Genomic DNA, 19,422 nt, shown 5'->3' with positions numbered 1-19,422 from the left:
AGTTTCCAGCAGTGACTTGTGACACTGGAGTAACAACTGTTACTTACAAGCACTATAAATTTAGAGCACTTTGCTTATTAAATAGGGCCAGTTCAACTGGGTGTTTTATTGACAAAATCTACAAAAATACCAAAGAGACACAGCTAGAAATCAAATGAGTGAAATGAAATATGAGAACATCAGAAAGCAGCTGAGTAAATTTTAGGATCACAGCTAAAGCAGGGAAGGGAAACGATTGCAATAAAATAGAATAAGATCACTGAAAGAATTAGCCATGCTGGTTGTATCATTCGTTTTCAGCTTCCTCACATTAAAGATACCTTTGACTCTTTTTCCCTTGTGCCCACTGGTTTTGAAATATACCTAAAAAATAAACTGCATTAATTAAATATTAACTTGCTATTCTTTTTTAAAAAAATTCATAGGGCTGCTTAGAACTTATGATCAGCAAGAAATAACCAGAATTGCCACTTTGGTTGGTTACAATTAAATTTAGCTTTGCTGAGTGCCTGCCACGTGATAGGCCCCATGCCAGGCATTATATATAGGTTATCCTACTTAGTATATATCCAGTTCAAGATACATATTATAAACCCCATTTTACCAAACAAAAAGCAGAAATTACTAACAAAAGTTAGTAATTTGATCAAAATTAGCTGGTGTGTGACAGGGTTAAGATTGAAATGTAGGGCCGGGTGCGGTGGCTCACGCCTATAATCCCAGCACTTTGGGAGGCTGAGGCAGGTGGATCACCTGAGGTCAGGAGTTTGAGACCAGCCTGGCCAACATGGTGAAACCCCGTCACTACTAAAAATACAAAAATTAGCCGAGTGTGGTGGTGGACGCCTGTAATCCCAGCTAGTTGGGAGGCTAAGGCAAAAGAACCATTTGAACCTGGGAGACAGAGGTTGCAGTGAGCTGAGATTGCACCATTGCATTCCAGCCTGGGCAACAAGAGCAAAACTCCATCTTAAAAAAGAAAAGAAAAGATTGGAATGTACAGGCTTATTACAGATAAACATATGATTTCTGTGAGGCTTTTTGAAATGTTGATAGTTCCTGAAAACCCTTCTTTACTACTATTTTATACCCTTGGATGCCCTTAGGCTCTTAACTTGGGAAAAATCTAGCTCTTCCAATCCCATGATTGTTGCTTAATATGATAATGCATACCTGTGATATCATTGGGACTCAGTTTTATCAGGGAAATTCAAGACATGACAGGCAAATAAATCATGTTTCCTACTCAGATAATGGATTTTATAGGGAAAGAGTTGAAACGGGAGATAATGAGGTTCCTGAATTATGAATTGACTTTCAGTGTTCTCCATTACCATATGATAATCATGAGTTAGGCATGTAATAGTGAATAATATACTCACATTAATTACTGCGTTTGATTTCTGAAGCATCTTAGAAAAGGTACATGAATTATGTTCATTTGTTTTACCACCTTTATGGCCTTAGTAAGCTTGGAAATGTTTAGATAGCATCATTTCTTGAAAAGAATGTGTATTCTCTTGTTGGATGTGGTGTTCTGTACATTTAAATTTGGTTAATATTGATAATGTTATTCAGACTATTTATAGCTCACTTTTATCTTTTATTGATAGAAGCATTTTAAAATATAGTTGTAGATTTTCTGTTTCTCCATTTAATTCTATTAATTTTGCTTCATGTATACAGAAGCTCTGTTAGACACATACAGATTTAAGATTGTTAGTCTTCCTATGAATTAACTTTTTATCATCATGAAATGTTCTTCTTAACCCCTTGTCATGAAGTTTGCTTTACCTGATATTATCATAGCCACTTCGTTCTTTTTTTGCTGAGTGTTTGTGTGATATATCTTTATTTACACTTTAACTTTCAGAGTATCTATGTCATTGTATTTAAAGTGTATTGCAGATAGCATGTAGTTAGATCTTGCTCTTTTTTTTTTTTTTTTTTTTTGAGACAGAGTCTCACTGTTGTCGACCTGGGCTGGAGTACAATGGCATGATCTCGGCTCACTGCAACCTCCTTCTCCCAGGTTCCAGCAGTTCTCCTGCCTCAGCCTCCCAAGTAGCTGAGATGACAGGCACCCACCACCACACCAGGCTAATTTTTTTACTTTTAGTACAGACGGGGTTTCGCCATGTTGGCCAGGCTGGTTTCAAACTCCTGACCTCAGGTGATCCACCTGCCTCAGCCTCCCAAAGTGCTGGGATTACAGGCATGAGCCACTGTGCCCAACCAGATCTTGCTTTTTTTAAATCCTGTCTGACAATCTCCATCTTTTAATTGAGGTTCTTATTCATTTACATTTAATGTAATTGTTAATGTGGTGGATTTTTTTGTTTTGTTTTTGAGACAGTCTTGCTCTGTTGCCCAGGCTGGAGTGCAGTGGTGTGATCTCGACTCACTGCAACCTCCACCTCCTGGGTTCAAGCGATTCTCCTGCCTCAGCCTCCTGAGTACCTGGGATTACAGACACCTGCCACCACGCCCAGCTAATTTTTGTATTTTTAGTAGAGACGGGGTTTCACCATGTTGGCCAGGCTGGTTTCAAACTCCTGACCTCAAGTGATTTGCCTGCCCCGGCCTCCCAAAGTGCTGTAATTACAGGGTTGAGTCACCGTGCCCAGCCCACAATTACATGTATGTTGTTTTTTTTTTTTTATATTGTTTCACAAATCACTGAGGTTCTACTTTTTTTGGACCTTTTTCCTCTTATCCTATGTTCGAGCTGCAATTTGCAAATCCAGTGAATTTTTTATTTCAGATTTTATATTTTTTTCTAGAATTACCATTCTAATAAATTTTATTATGCTGAGATTTTCTATTTTTTTTTTTTAATTCTTTACAAGCTACCCCACCCCACCACCCTTGATGTCCTTGAGTTATAGTAGCTGCTGTAAAACTTCATCTGCTAGTTCTAACATCTGGACAATCTCGGGACCAGTTAGGTTATCTCTTGAGTGTGGGTCATGTTTTCCTGTTTCTTCATGGTCTAGCAATTTGGGGTTGTGTTCTGGACAGTTTGAATGATCCATTGTAGAGACTCTGGATTCTGTTATATTTTCGCAAAGAGTGTTGCTTTTTGTTTGCTTTATTAGATAGTTAACTTGGCTGCACTCAAACTTCAAACTCTCTCTCCTCTGTTGTAAATCGCAGTTGAAATCTTTGTCCAGTTTTTTAGCCTTAATTGGGTTGCTTGTAGTGTGTTTCACATATGTATAGATGAGGGATCAACTAGAGATTTGGGCCTGGCTTTTAGTCAGAATTTACTGCTCTTTCTCTGTGTATCCATTCTAAGATTTTTTTCTGCTTGTTTTTCAACTTCTGTTGTTGCCCAAAACTGTTTTAATAGTTCTTCAAGCCTGTGAGACTGAGCATTTCCTTTTTTTTTTTTTTTTTTTTTTTTTTTTGAGACCAGATTTCACCCTTGTTGCGCAGTCTGGAGTGCAATGGTGTGATCTTGGCTCACCGCAACCTCTGCCTCCCAGATTCAAGCGATTCTCCTGCTTCAGCCTCCCAAGTAGCTGGGATTACAGGTGCCTGCCACCACGCATGGCTAATTTTTGTATTTTTAGTAGAGATGGTGTTTCACTACGTTGGCCAGGCTGGTCTCAAACTCCTGACCTCAGGTGATCCACCCACCTTGGCCTCCCAAAGGGCTGAGATTACAGGCATGAGCACTGCGCCCAGCCAAGAGACTGAGCATTTCTATCCAACTTTTATTTATCATTGAGTAATACCCAACTACTGCCTTCCCTCAGGTAAAAAAAGGAGAAGCTGTAAAAATTGAAAACTCACCCAGTATGATTTTCATTTTCCTAGTGTCAACTCCCATTCAGTTTCTGCATGCTTTTTGTTGTCGTTGTTGTTCTCTACTGCCTTTATATTTTTTCAAGAATGTATAGTTATTATTCTATGGAAAGTTTGGCCCTAAAGGATCTACCTGGACATTACTAGAGGCAGAACTTCCTTATCTTTTCTTTACCTGGAATTCAGAGCCTTATGTTTATTTTTGTCCTAAACTGTTTTTCCATTCTTATTTTGTATTGTTACTGTCCATGTAACCACTTCTCAACTGATAATTGATTTTTTGTCCCTTAGAACATTTAATACATACTCACCTTATATCTTTGCTTGGATTACTCCCTTTACAATGTATCTCACACTTGCCTTTTGCTGGAATCTTTACTATTTTTCAAGTCCTAACATAAGATCTATCTACCTTTTATGAAGCCTTTCTTAATCAGTTTTGCCCATCCTGACCTCATAGGGTTTTATTGTCTATACCACTCCTTGGACATTGAATCCTATACTGTCTTGTTTTATTACTTTTGTTGTAGTCACTCAACTGAAAATATGGTGCATATCTTTTCAATCTAACTAGATTGTACCCTCCTTGAGGCCAGGAACCTTATGTTGATACTTTGTTTCTCTACTACAGGCTCTAACTCAATCTTTAGTTCAGTAAATATTATTGAATGAATAAATGAGTTATTCCAATATTAATATTCATGTAAAGTGCTTAGAACATGATCTGGCACATAGTAAACACTAGTGAACAGTATCTGTTGTTATTATTATTACCTGAAATCAATCATATGACTAGCTGATCTCTGAATGTTCCTCTCATTCTACCCTTTGCTGATTATCATTTCTATTGTTAGACTCGAAGATTTGGGGAATCTTAGAACTGAAATATTTCAGATTGCCTGATAAAATTACAGATTTGGAAACTAGGCCTAGACAGGTACTCACAACCCATGGAAGTTTCGCTGCTTTTCTTAGGTGCCCAAGCTCAGAGTCTGCTACTTTTTTTGTTGTTTTTGTTTTTTGAGACAGGCTCTCCATCACCCAGGCCGGAGTGCAATGGTGTGATCACAGCACTGCAACCTTGACTTCCAGGGTTCAAGCCTGAGCAGATTTAAGGTTCTCTGGTCCATCTCACTGTGACACTGGTTCTCATCCTAGGGGCAGTTTTTCCCCCAGGGAATATTTGGCAATGTCTGGAGACATTTTTGGTTGTTATGCCTGGGGCATGTGCTACTGGCGTCTAGTTGGTAGAGGCCAGAGATGCTGCTGAGTATCATATAATGCACAGGACAGCACTGCTACAAAGAATTACTTGGGCTGAAATGTCCATAGTACTAAAGATTGAGAAACTGTGCTATAGGTAGTCTCTTCCTTTTATTTAACCTTCATTAAAGGACACCCACCTGCTTCCCTGGTTAATGGGTTATCTTGTCACAGAAAGTTCTTCTTACCAGATCTGTTCTTTATTTGATATTTCTTCTCTTTATATTTTCCTTGTTTTGAGGGAAAAAAAATTATATAGTTCAAATATGTAGGAAAAATATGCTTTGCAGAACAATTTCCCTCATATACACGCCCTTTAGAATTGTTTGAGGTAACTGTAAAAATTAATTGGAGAGAACTGTTACAGAAGTTTAACAGAGGCGGCTGGGTGTGGTGGCTCACGCCTGTAATCCCAGCACTTTAGGAGGCCAAGGCAGGTGGATCACGAGGTCAGGAGATCAAGACCGTCCTGGCTAACACGGTGAAACCCTGTCGCTACTAAAAAAAATACAAAAAATTAGCCTGGCGTGGTGGCAGGCACCTGTAGTCCCAGCTACTCGGGAGGCTGAGGCAGGAGAATGGCTTGAACCCAGGAGGCGGAGCTTGCAGTGAGCCGAGATTGCACCACTGCACTCCAGCAGGGGCAACAGAGCAAGACTCTGTCTCAAAAAAAAAATAAAAACAGGCTGGGCACAGTGGCTCATACCTGTAATCCCAGAACTTCAGGAGGCCAAGACGAGAGGATTGTTTTGAGCTCACAAGCTCAAGACCAGCCTGGGCAACATAGGGAGACCCCGTCTCTACAAAAAATTTAAAAATTAGCCAGGCATGGTGGCATGCCCTTGTAGTCCCAGCTACTAGGGAGGCTGAGAATCACATGAGCCCAGGAGGTTGAGGCTGCAGTGAGCCATGATTGTGTCACTGCACTCCAGCCTGGGCGACAGTGAGACCTTATCTCTAAATAAAAAAAGAAGAAGAGGTTAACAGATTTTTCAATGCCTTAGGAATAGTAGTTTCACAGCCAGCCCTTTTAGTTCAGTGTTCCCTGATGACTGTCAGGGTAGCAAAGGGGTTAAATGAAAAGAGTTGGTTGCTCATCCCCAGCTGGAGTGGGAGAAAGGGCAGGATGGCAGCCTTCTTTCTGCCGTCCTCTGTAACTGCTTTGCTTCCTCATTCTTCCTTATCTCTCTGCCCCACGTCCAAGGCTTTAAGTATGCAATGATGACTGCTACTGATTGAACACTGTTATGATCAAAGCCTTATGGAGTGGTCAGTACAATTTGTCCTCTAGCAAGAGCTACCAGAACTATGATCCACTTTCCAAAGTTGCCTGAAGGAAAGTGCAAATATCCCACTCTGCAGTTTAGAAGAAAATCCCAGATGTACAGGCTGCTTTTTCATGAGTTTGCAGATCATCTTTTTCTTTCCCCTCACTAGTGTTCTTGCCTTCTCTCACTGGCAGTCATATGATGACATCTTGCTCCAGAAGCCATTTTAATCCTTATTTAATGTTTGTACTCTAAAGTGGTTCTTTTCTGAATGACTGGGAGCTTCAAGTTTCAAGGTCATAATTAACTTTAGCACCGGTTCCTGTGTGACTTAAGTGCTTATGCAAGTAAATACAAATGGCCAACTGAAATTTTATTTATATCAAGACATCTTGCCATTGTTTTTAGCAAGAAAAGATAAAGGAGTCACTGAGGCTACTCTGACTTTTCTGAATGTATTTATACTTTATTTAAGATTTCTCTGGCCAGGCACGGTGGCTCATGCCTGTAATCCCAGCATTTGGGAGGCCAAGGCAGGAGGATCGCTTGAGCCCAGGAGTTAGAGACCAACGTGGGCAACATGGTGAGATCCTGTTTTTACAAATAACTTATAAAAATTAGCCAGGCTGGCCGGGCACAGTGGCTCAAGCCTGTAATCCCAACACTTTGAGAGGCTGAGGCAGACAGACCACTTGAGATTAGGAGTTTTAGAACAATCTGACTAACATGGGGAAACCCCATCTCTACTAAAAGTACAAAAATTAGCCGGGCGTGGTGGCACGTGCCTGTAATCCCAGCTACTCAGGAGGCTGAGGCAGGAGAATCACTTGAATCTGGGAGATGGAGGTTGCATTGAGCCAAGATCATGTCACTGCACTCCAGCCTGGGTGATAGAGCGAGACTCTGTCTCAAAAAAAAAGAAAAAAAATTAGCTGAGCCGTGTTGGTGTGCATCTGTGGTCCCAGCTACTCAGCAGGCTGAGGCAGGAGAATTGCCTGAGCATGAGAGGCTGAGGCTGCAGTGAACTGTGACCGCGCCACCGCACTCCAGCCTGAGTTGCAGAGTGAGACCATGGTCTCAAAAAACAAAAAGATTTATCTTAGGTGAGTTAATAAAATGTAATATTTCTAGCTTTTTCTCAAATAGGATTTCTGAGGTTTCTAAACATTTCTCTTCTTTCAACTGGGCCTAATAAAATTTTCTATATGGCTTTTCAGTTGCAAGAAAATTCCTTTGCAAGAACATAGCCTGCATACCACATTAAATGAAGCTGGTGTGCCTTGAGATCTAAACTCCCTGAGAAGAGAGTCAGAGTCGTGTATGTTCTATACAGCAGTAGGTTCTTTGTTGCTTAGAACCTATACAGTGCTCAGCAGCACCCTGCAAGAAGAGATTTGGAATCTTAAATGGCCTTGGTTGGTTGAATAGGTAATCAGACAAAAACAAAATGAATTTTAATTGTTATGAATATAGACTCACTAAATCAGTGAGAACCTGTGTAGACACAAATCAAGATTTTTTCTAAGGATGGTAAAAATACATATCTGGGCCTGTGGCTGCCTGAAAGTTAAATGAGAGTTACATATTTTAAATACTGAATAACTTTTGAAACCAGCATGACACTACAACTACCATTATTACTAATAGCTAACTTTCACCGAGTACTTGCTTGAGCCAACATTGATCTAAACCCTTTACATTGATCTGAGCCCATTTACCCAGCAGATGCAAACAGGATCAGAGAAAGCACAAGGTCATCTTTCCTCCCTAGGTCAACTGAACACTAAGCAGTAGCATAATGGGGCCCATCCCACCAGCTCAGGCGCCAGGCTCTTTGTGGCTCACCTGTGATGTTTACACCTCATGTAAAATTCTGGTGTCCATGTTTGCTGAGCCTTAAGGGAACAAGAGCTGTTTCTTAGAATATAAATAGATAACGTATGAATGTTACAAATGCAATGGGTAGAGGATATATATTTTTTCTTTGTTTAAAGCAAAAACAGGGCCAGACGCAGTGGCTCACGCCTGTAATCCCAACACTTTGGGAGGCCGAGGTGGGCGGATCACCTGAGGTCAGGAGTTCAAGACCAGCCTGGTCAACATGGTGAAACTCTGTGTCTACTAAAAATACAAAAAAAAATTTGCCGCACATGGTGGTGGGCGCTTGTAATCCCAGCTACTAAGGAGGCTGAAGCAGGAGAATCACTTGAACCCTGGGAGGCAGAGGTTGCAGTGAGCCGAGATCGCACCATTGCACTCCAGCCTGGGTGACAAGAGAGACTACATCTCAAAAAAAAAAACAAAAAACAAAAACATTTAAATTTGACTTGTATTTAGAATTGTTTTAAAAACACTTGTTGGAGGCCCACGTATGTGTGTAGGAAGAAGTTGGAAATATTCTACTCTTGGTAGGAAAAATTAACATCACTTCAGTATACAGTTTTCTAATTTGAACCCACATGTGGAATTTAGAGAACTGGAATTTTATTTTAGTGCATTGCATTTAGATGAAATTGTCAAACATTACACCTACAAGACAGATTTTAAAAATCTTTTAGTGCTCTAAATCAGTGTCAGTAAGATGACTTTAATATTATATCATGAGCAAGAATCATGTGTAAAAATAACAAAAATTGCTTTCCTGGTTTTTAGATGTGTGGTTTTTAACAACAGAGGAGTGGCGGGGGAGAATCTCTTGGTAAGTAAATTTAAATGACAACAGTAACTTTTTAAAGAATCATTTCTAGTTTTATAACAAAAAGCATATTCTTTTTATTTAAAATAACTCTTTATATAAGCAATACAAATTTATTATACAAAAATACAGATATGGAAAAAAAGGAAATTTACAAGACCGATAATTGTATAACCAAGGAAATTCCCTTAGTCTGTGTTCATTCAGATTTCATATATAAATAAAATATATATAATATATTTCTATTTTTATAAAAATTAAGATTCTATTTTGTAACTAAACTTTTGTACTTACTACATTTTAGCATCAATAGTTATTCACCTACATCATTTTTTTTTCTACCCTCTCAACCCAGCTTTTCCTGACTCTGGGAAGAACTGGGAAGAGAAGGCCTCATTTTTAATGCAAAACACATTTTCCTTAAAAATTAACCAGTGCAAAACAAATTAACTAATACAGTGATTTTTTTCCACTTATGAAATTTACATTTGTCATGAAACAATTTTGTATGTCATATGCCTGTTTGCCAGCTGAAGTTTACATGGTGGAAATGTTATTGAAACCTTTTAAAATTTATATCAGGTCTTTTTTTTCCCCCTCTAATTCTGAGTTTTTGCTAGGATAGATCTTTCACCTCTTAGAAAATCACTCTATCTGATCTTTAAACCCGTGAGTTGGAATGAGAACTATTCCATTTGCTAAAATTTTCTTCAGCTTTTTAACTTTTTGCAGTCTCAACAGGTCAAAGGCAATTCTACTAGAATTGAAATAAACTTTTTTTGGGTCATAGATAGAGAATGACATTAAGACTATAAATAAGTCATGCTGGAAATAAAAATTTACAATCAGGTCACAAATGTCAACACTTTATAAGAACTTGGAAAGAAAAAACCTCTTGTACTTGGCTTTACAGTGACTTAGGCACTGGAGGAAATGAAGATCAACACGACTTCGAAAGCAAAAGTTGCAGAGTGTTATGGTCTTACTCAAGTGCCTTGTAATAAATAGCTTGACGTGAAGGTTCACATTTTCTCATTCAATCCAGCCCTTTAGGAATCTCGTAGACAGACAGTACTCTAAAGGGAAAGATTTGAATGTGTCACTATGGCCCTGGCCCAGGCAAATCATTTTGAGCAGCTCCTGTCTGCTGTGCATTCTTCCAGGACACAAAGCGGGGGGGGGAAGACATGGTCTGAGGCTCTCAAGGAAATAATGTGCTGCAAAGCCAAGCTCGTTAGTTCTTTATGAAGTGAGGGACAAAGATCTGTTCATTCAGCAAAGCCGTGGTATGTGCCTGTTAAATCGGGCACTGTGCAAGGCAATAGGGTGAAGATATACATATTAATGAGACACAGCCCTAATCTTTAGGAGCTCAAACTTTAGTTGTGGGAGAGACAGTCAAGTCCATTAAAATATACACAGTGCTAAGTGTTTAACAGTAGCCTTTGTTAAGGCTACAGAGCACAAAGGGAAAGAGTAACAAAGCGCCTGGGGGAGGTGGGAGAGCTTAGAGAGGAGGTAGCGTTCTGAGTTGGATCTTGAAGGCTGTGGTATTGAACCTCCAAAGGGGAGAGAGAGGGTCTCTCAGCGCAAAGACCAAGGTATTCTAAAGTGCGTACAGTAGCAGCTACTTACTATGGCTGGATGATGATGATAATTTTATCTAATATTTATGTAATCCGTAGAATGTATCAGTTATGTCCTTTCCTATTTAATCTTCAGAAATAGAAACAGCCCAACAATTTAGGTAAGTATAGCCCCCATTATTCCTCATTTCCTTTTGGAGACAGGGTCTTGCCCTGTTGCCCAGGCTGGAGTGCAGTGGCACAATCACGGCTCACTGTAGCCTCAACCGCCTGGGCTCAAGTGATCCTTCCACCTCAGCTTCCCAAGTAGGTGGAACCAGAGGTGTGTGCCACCATGCCTGGCTGATTTTTTATTTATTTGTTTGTTTGTTTTGTAGAGATGGGGTCTCACTCTGTTGCCCAGGCTGCTCTTAAACTCCTGGGCTCAAGCGATGCTCCCAAAGTGCTGAGATTCCAAGTGTGAGCCACTGCACCTGGCCCCTGTCCTGCATTTTACAGATGAAGAAAACAAGACACTGGTAGATTAGGAACTTACCCCTCCCAACAAATGACAGAGCCAGGATTCAGACCCAGGTGATCTATGTGCTTATGTTTTTGACCATTGTGCTTTATGCTTTCTTACTTTTCTGGAAGTGACAGGAATTTTCTAGAAGGGTAGGGCCAGAATCACATGTAGACTCCTAAGAACCTGGTATTGAATCATTGATATTTTGAAGCAAGGGCATAATTTGATCATGGTCATGTTTTAGAAAGAGAACCATGGCAGTGGTGTGTAGGAAAGAAAGAGATGGAGGGGAAGGAGGCTGGAGGCTGGAGGCTGGGAGGCCAGTTAGAAAGCAGTTACTACAGACCTACATGGAGTTTGGAGTTTGAAAGCAGATGGAGGGGGAATAAAGACGAGAGAACAAAAATGAGTAGTATTCAAGGGGAAGAAAATAGTATTAGTCGTATTGTGGGAAGTAAAGACAAGGGAGTCTAGGGTAATATTTCTAGCTTGACTGGCTGATGGAAGATGCTGCTATTTGCTGAAATAGGAAATTTAGAAGAATTTGTGAGATTATGATGTAACAAAGATAACAGATCCCATTTTAGATGTTTAGGGTGCTTTTAGACCATCCCGGTGGAAATTTTTAGTAAGTTTTTGGATGTACTGGACTGGCCTTCAGGAGAAATAGGCAAGCAAGAGAGAGACAGACTGAGATTATCAGTGTACAGGTAGAAGTTGAAGCTCAGGAGTAGCTGAGATTAGTTAGGGCACGTGTAGAGTGAAAGGGGAGATTGGTGGTTAGAAGCTTAAGAAACAACAGTCTGGGAGTGGTGGTTCACACCTGTAATCCCAACACTTTGGGAGGCCCAGGTGGGAGGATCACTTGAGCCCAGAAGTTGAAGACCAGCCTGGGCAACATATTGAAACCCTGTCTCGAATATATATGTGTGTGTGTATATATATATATATACACACATACACATTTAAAAAAGAAAAAAAGAAGCAACAAATAGGAGGAGAGAAAAAGAGGAGAAGGATGCTTTAAAAACATTCTCTCCTTAGCATTTAAAGTTAATTAGAAATTTGCTTTGAAATAGTACAGCAACCCAGTAATTTTCAGCCCATAAGCTTTAATTGTATTTTTGAAAAACCTCCAGGAAGAATTCACTGAGTTCTAAGTAAGATAAGAGTAGCTGGGTCTCTGGAGTCTTACACAGTGTGTCAGTTAAATTTTGATTAACTAGTACCCCCCAGCAAATATGTGTCTCAAAATAGCTAATAACACACTAAGCTGTTAGAGTTACAGTCTGGCAGGCAGCTTGGGTTTATGTAGCAGAAAGTACCTCGGACTCAGTAAGAAGTCCCAAGTTCAAGTTCTGTTGTCACCACTAACCAGCTATAAGTGATAAAGTACAAGTCAAATAACCTTTCTGTTTCTCTTTTTCTTAACTGAAATATGATAATGTGTACTTGCCACCTCACAAGGATGTTTCAAGTTCACATGAAATAATAAACATGAGACTGGGCACGGTGACTCACACCTGTAATCCCAACACTTTGGGAGGCTGAGGCGGGTACATCACTTGAGGCCAGGAGTTCAAGATCAACCTGGCCAATATGGTGAAACCCTGTCTCTACTGAAAATACAAAAAAATTAGCCAGGTGTAGTGACACATACCTTTAGTCCCGGCTACTTAGGAGGCTGAGGCAGGAGAATCATTTGAACCCAGGAGGTGGAGGTTGCAGTGAGCCAAGATGGCATCACTGCACTCCAGCCTGGACGACAGAGCAAGACTCCATCTCAAAAACAAACAAAAAGAAATAATAAACTTGAAATATCTTGTAAGATAAAGCTTTTTAGGGCCAGGCGCAGTGGCTCATGCCTGTAATCCCAGCACTTTGGGAGGTTGAGGCAGGCAGATCACTTGAGCCCAGGAGTTCAAGACCAGCCTGGCCAACATGGCGAAACCCCATCTCTATTAAATTAAAAAATAATAAAAAATAAAAATAGGCCAGGCGCGGTGGCTCAAGCCTGTAATTCCAGCACTTTGGGAGGCTGAGGTGTGCGGATCATGAGGTCAGGAGTTTGAGACCAGTCTGACCAACATGGCAAAATTCTGTCTCTACTAAAAATACAAAATAGCCGGGCATGGTGGCACATGCCGGTAATCCCAGCTACTGGGGAGGCTGAGGCAGGAAAGTCATTTGAATCCAGGAGGCAAAGGTTGCAGTGAGCCCAGATCGTGCCACTGCACTCCAGCCTGGGCGACAGAGCGAAACTCCGTCTCAAAAAAATTTAATTAATTAAAATTAAAATTAAAAAAAGTTTTTTATAACCCAAGGCATAACTACTACTGTATTAACTCGTTAGATCATTAGGGTATAAGAAGTATACATTTAATTAATTAGTTTACTTCCTTGAATTTCTTTTTTAAAGTACTTGTTCTAAATGGATATAATTACCTTTGGTTATTCTACATCCTTATTACTCTTTTTTGAGTTGGATCAAAAAATGAGATGCTAATATCGATTATTAGAGCTAATGTTGATATTTAGATCCCTTGATAATCCTGCTTCTTTCTGTCTTCAAGCTAAGAACAATTACTGTTTCATACTAGAGGAACTCTGATATTTATTTATACCTCACCTTGTTCCAGAAAGAATTTAATGTAGCTTAGACCCAGAGGAAGCGAGACTTTAGGGTAGGCATAAAAAAGAACAAAAGATGAATCAGCAGAGATCAAACAGGAAGGAACTGTCTCTAACAGAAATTAGCTCACAAGAACTAGCAAAGCTGAAATGAAATTTAGGGTAAGCAGTTCTCCTAGGAGTGGAAATGTTAGAGATATACTTAGCATTTATAGAGATTACTATGGCTCCTACAAAGGAGAATAAGGAAGTAGAAATTTTCCACTGCCATTCAGTCCTCATTTCCAATTAGTTATTGTAGGATTGAGGGAAAGCCCAAGGCCTTTCTTATTAGGAAATGAGCATCCTATACACCTTTTCTCCTTGGGTCTGTTTCCTGCAGGAGACAGACAGTCCTAGTCTCAGTAGAGCAAACCTCAGATATTCCTGTAGGGTACTAGGAGCCTTGGAATAGATGGGACTTTTTCTTCTGCCCTGCAGATTGGTTTTCAAGGATAGGAATCCAAGCTACCCACAAATTCTCTAACATTGTTGATTACTTTGTAAACTTAGTTTAGGAATGGTAATTTCCAAAAACTCAGCCAAGATTTGTTGAAAGCTATTTTTAGTTATAGGATCTATAACTAAAAGCTACAAATTCAGTTATAGATCCTATAACTAATATTCAAAATAGGCAAATCTGTAGACACCAAAAGCTATTTTTAGTTATAGGATCTATAACTAAAATTATAGATCCTATATAAAGTTATATAGGATCTTGGGTTCCCTATTTTTACTTATAGGATCATGCAGACTTCTGTGTTCCTAACCCAATAAGAAAAGCATCCTAGCCACTTTGGAAAATAGTCTGGCAGTTCCTCCAAAAGTTAAAATAGAGTTACCATATGACCCAGAAATTCCTGAAATGAAAATATATGTTCTCACAAAAACTTATACATGAGCCAGGCACAGTAGCTCATACCTGTAATCCCAGCACTTGGGGAGGCCGAGGCAGGAGGATCGCTTGAGTCCAGGAGTTCAGGACCAGTCTAGGCAACATAGTAAGACCTTGTCTCTACAAAAACAAAAAATAGCCAAGTGTGGTGGCATGTGCCTGTTATACCAGCTACTTGGGAGGCTGAGTACAGGAGGATTGCTTGAGCCCCAGGAGTTTGAGGCTGCAGTGAGCTGTGTTTGTGCCATTGCACTCCAGCTTGGGCAACAGAGACCCTGTCTCTAAAAAATAAAAATAGGTTGGGCACGGTGGCTCACACCTGTAATCCCAGCACTTTGGGAGGCTGAGGCAGGTGAATCACAAGGTCAGGAGATCGAGTCCATGCTGGCTAACATGGTGAAACCCTGTCTCTACTAAAATACAAAAAAATCAGCCAGGCGTGGTGGTACGTGCCTGTAGTCCCAGCTACTCAGGAGGCTGAGGCAGGGGAATCGCTTGAACCCGGGAGGTGGAGGTTGCAGTGAGCCGAGATCACGCCACTGCACTCCAGCCTGGCGACAGAGCAAGACTCCGTCTCAAAAAATAAATAAACAAATAAAGAACTAAAAACAAAAAAGTAAACCTCTACATAAATATTTACAGCAACATTATTCATAATAGCCAAAAGGTAGAAACAACCCAGATATTCATCAACAGATGAATGGATAAGCAAAATGTGATAGCTCCATATCCTGGAATACTATTCCACATTAAAAAGGAATGAAGTCGGCTGGGCACAGTGGCTCACGCCTGTAATTCCAGCACTTTGGGAGTGCCCAGGTGGGCAGGTCACGAGATCAGGAGATCAAGACCATCCTGGCTAACACGGTGAAACCCCATCTCTACTAAAAATACAAAAATAAAAAGTTGCCAGGCGTGGTGGCAGGCACCTGTAGTCCCAGCTACTTGGGAGGTTGGGGCAGGAGAATGGCGTGAACCCAGGAGGCGGAGCTTGCAGTGAGCCAAGATCATGCCACTGCACGCCAGCCTGGGCAACAGTGCGAGACTCTGTCTCAAAAAAAAAGGGAATGAAGTCTTGAATGCATGGGCACTTTGAAAGCATTATGCTAAGTGAAGAAGCTCATCTCAAGAGGCCACATATTGTATGAGTCCATTTATATGAAATATTCAAAATAGGCAAATCTATAGACACAGAAAGTAGATTAATGGTCACCTAAGGCTTGAGGTGGAGGATGATTGCTAATGGAGGTTTCTTTTTGGTGTGATAAAAATATTCTTAAATTACGATGGCACGACTCTGAATATATTAAAAACCATTGACTTGTACATGAATTATGGTATGCAAATTACATCTCATAAAGCTCTAAAAAGAAAATCCTCCTTTAGGTGCTTTCTAGTTCAAGTTAGGGCTGGCTCAGCAGGTAAGGGAGGGCCAAGAAAGTCAAGCAGAAGCTGGAAAATAATTTAAAGCAGCACTGCCCAAAATGTGTCCTATGGACCAACTCTATTCCTCAGAGTACCTGACTCTAGTCCCAGACAAGATAAGGAGCTGAGATAGAATGTCAGCCAACTTAGGGCCGGATGCGGTGGCTTATGCCTGTAATCCCAGCACTTTGGGAGGCCAAGGCGGGTGGATCACTTGAGGCCAGGAGTTCGAGACCAGCCTGGCCAACATGATGAAACCCCGTCTCTACTAAAAATACAAAAATTAGCTGGGTGTGGTGGCGCATGCCTGTAATCCCAGTTACTTGGGAGGCTGAGACAGGAGAATCACTTGAACCCAGGAGGCAGAGGTTGCAGTGAGCCAAGATCACACCACTGTGTGTAGTCTGGGCTACAGAGCAAGACTCTGCCTTAAAAAAAAAAGTTAGTTTTAAAAATGGACAAAAATTTTATGTATTTATTGTATACAACATGATGTTTTGAAATACGTATACATTGTGAAATGACTAAATCAAGCTAATCAACATATGCATTACCTGAGAACGTTTAAATGAGTAAATGATTTACCTAACTTTGGTGGATGAGTTCAGAGCTGGTTTTGACTCCCAGGTCAGCACTTTCTACACATCATGATGGCTATAAAATATTGTTGTAGACCCAATGTTTGTGTTCCCTGCCCCAGCATTCATATTTTGAAGCCTTAACCCATCAAGGTGATGGTATTAGGAGGCACGGCCTTTGGAGGTAGTTAGGCTTAGGCGAGATCATGAAGGCAGGGTCCCTATGATGGAATTAGTGCCTGTAGAAGAGAAAGAGACATCAAAGCTTTCTCCCTCCACCATGGGAAGACTTTCAAGTATATAATACATTGTCATTAATGATAGTCACCATGATGTACAATAGATCCCTTGAACTTATGCCTCCTGTCTAACTGAAATTTGGCTGAAGTGATCTGCCCACCTTGGCCTCCCAAAGTGCTGGGATTACAGGCATGAGCTACCAGGTCCACGGCCTGTAAATTATTTTTTTTTTAAATAATGGTTAATATACTTTAAAAGCACATAAACCAGTTTCAGTTCTGTACACTGTTTAGATAAGCAGACTTTTTTTCCCTCATTGCAATATTTCCTTAATGAGAGAAGCAGCTTGCTGATTTACATTCTGATGCCAGCAGCTTATCCTGAACTGGCATTTTGAATGGCTCTACTTCAGAGGTCCACAAATCCTCAAAGACAAAACAAAACAAAACCACCTCAGGCTGGGTGCAGTGACTCATACCTGTAACCCCAGCACTTTGGGAGGCCAAGGTGGGTGGATCACGAGGTCAGGAGATCAAGACCATTCTGGCTAACACAGTGAAACCCTGTCTCTACTAAAAACACAAAAATTAGCTGGGCGTGGCGACAGGCGCCTGTAGTCCCAGCTGCTCGGGAGGCTGAGGCAGGAGAATCGCTTGAACCCAGGAGGCAGAGGTTGCAGTGAGCCGAGATCATGCCACTGCACTCCAGCCTGGGCAACAGAGCGAGACTCAGTCTCAAAAAAAAAAAAAAACCCCACCTCATTCCACAGATGAGGACACCTCTGGAGAAGTGGGGTGACAATCAGAAGTCATAAAGCTGATGAGTGGTCTCACGGCAGGAACTCAGGCTGTGCAGCCTGGTGTCTTGACCTTTCAGTACTGGCTTCCAGTCAAGTCAGCCTGAAAATCTGGGGATAGATGGAAGGAGGGTTTTCAGAGAGAGGATCGTCCCTCCAACCTCAGATTCTTTGGGGTTAAGGACTCAGGTTTAGAGAAATCTGTTTTTGTTTTCTACTAGCTTTTCCACCTTAGCTTTTCCATGGAAGCTAGTAGTGTAGGAGGGACTTAGAGCTCTTCCCCTACCCCATCCCTCCAGCTCCTCCACCCCACCCCACTGTGGGCCATTTTCTGAAGAAGGCATTTAGAAAGGATTAAGGGACCTCCCTGATAGCCAGAGGAAGGAGGGATGTAGAGGTCAGGGCCGGCCAAGGCACAATTCAGTTTCAAACTTCTGCCTTCAGGCAGTGCCTTTCTCACATGCAGTACCTCCCTACTGGACATATTGTTCCACCCAAGTCGGCCCTTTCCTAAGTGCTTCAAAAATAACCTGTCCCTGCTCCCCTTACCTTCCTCTATATAACAACCCAGGAAGGCTGGTTGGTCTCAGCCAGGTGTAGGTGTGAACACATTTAATCCTTGAGAATTTTCTCCCAACATTGATAGGTGCAGTCCAATAATAACAAAAATTTTAAATGTAGAAGATTGTGACCAGGTGTGGTGGCTCACACCTGTAATCCCAGCACTTTGGGAGGCCAAGCCAGGAAGATCACTTGAGCCCAGGAGTTGGAGACAGGCCTGGGCAACATAATGAGACCTTGTCTCTACAAAAAATTAAAAAATTAGCTGGATATGGGCATGGTGGCACGTGCCTGTAGTCCCAGCTACTCAGGAGGTTGAGGCAGGAGGATCGCTTGAGCCCAGGAGGTTGAGGCTGCAGCGAGCCATGATCATGCCACTGCACTGCAGCCTGGGCAACAGAGCAAGAACCTAGCTCAAAAAAAAAAAAAAGTTCAAAATAAAAGAGAAAGAATGTTTTGTTGAATAATGGAAGAGTTTTAGAAATAATAATTTAATAGCTAGCTGTCATGCTTAATATGTGTCAGGTGATCCTGTAAGGTATGAGATGTTTTGGAGTACTTCCCCATACACTTCAAGGAATCCAAGAGGTTCAGACCCATATAGAACTGGATTTCCCTTCTCCCAAGTCACTCAAGATAGGTTTTACCATTCTTACCACTGCAGCATCCTCCTCTTGGCTTAGCTCTCACCCTACTTATTCTCTTGTTGCAGAGGTTCTCAACTCTGGCCACCCATTAGAGTCCCCTGGGAAGCATTGAAAAATACTGATCCCTGGCCAGGCGTGGTGGCTCACACCTATAATCCCAGCACTTGAGAGGCTGAGGCGGGTGGATTGCATAAGGCCAGGAGTTTGAGACCAGCTTGGCCAACATGGTGAAACCCCGTCTCTACTAAAACTACAAAAATTAGCCAGGCATGGTGGCGGGTGCCTCTAATCCCAGCTACTCAGGAGACTGAAGGAGAATTGCTTGAACCCAGGAGGCGGAGGTTGCAGTGAGCCGAGACTGCCACTGCACTCCAGCCTGGGTGACAGAGCAAGATGCTGTCTCAAAAAAAACAAAACAAACAAAAAAAAAAACAGCTGGGTGTGGTGGCTCACACCTGCAATCCCAGCACTTTAGGAGGCCAA

General features: G+C 41.3%; 1 protein-coding gene across 4 annotated transcripts in view; it reads left to right on the top strand.

Annotated features, from left to right (window-relative positions):
• Nucleotides 1-19,422, top strand: part of ABHD3 (abhydrolase domain containing 3, phospholipase) — a 64,481-nt gene that overhangs the window by 12,113 nt on the left and 32,946 nt on the right. For 3 of the 4 annotated variants that reach the window (XM_031003777.3, XM_031003776.3, XM_055368627.2), the window contains exon 4: nucleotides 8,994-9,039. The exons of the other annotated variant lie outside the window; for it this stretch is intronic. In XM_031003777.3, the coding sequence (XP_030859637.1) occupies nucleotides 8,994-9,039 (46 nt within the window). The remainder of the gene's footprint in view (nucleotides 1-8,993; nucleotides 9,040-19,422) is intronic. 4 annotated transcript variants of the gene reach the window in all.

The sequence above is a fragment of the Gorilla gorilla genome, chromosome 17 (genome assembly GCF_029281585.2).
Source record: "Gorilla gorilla gorilla isolate KB3781 chromosome 17, NHGRI_mGorGor1-v2.1_pri, whole genome shotgun sequence".
Taxonomy (NCBI): domain Eukaryota; kingdom Metazoa; phylum Chordata; class Mammalia; order Primates; family Hominidae; genus Gorilla; species Gorilla gorilla.
Note: the sequence above shows the minus strand (reverse complement) of the source record. Positions and strands in the feature narration are given on the sequence as shown.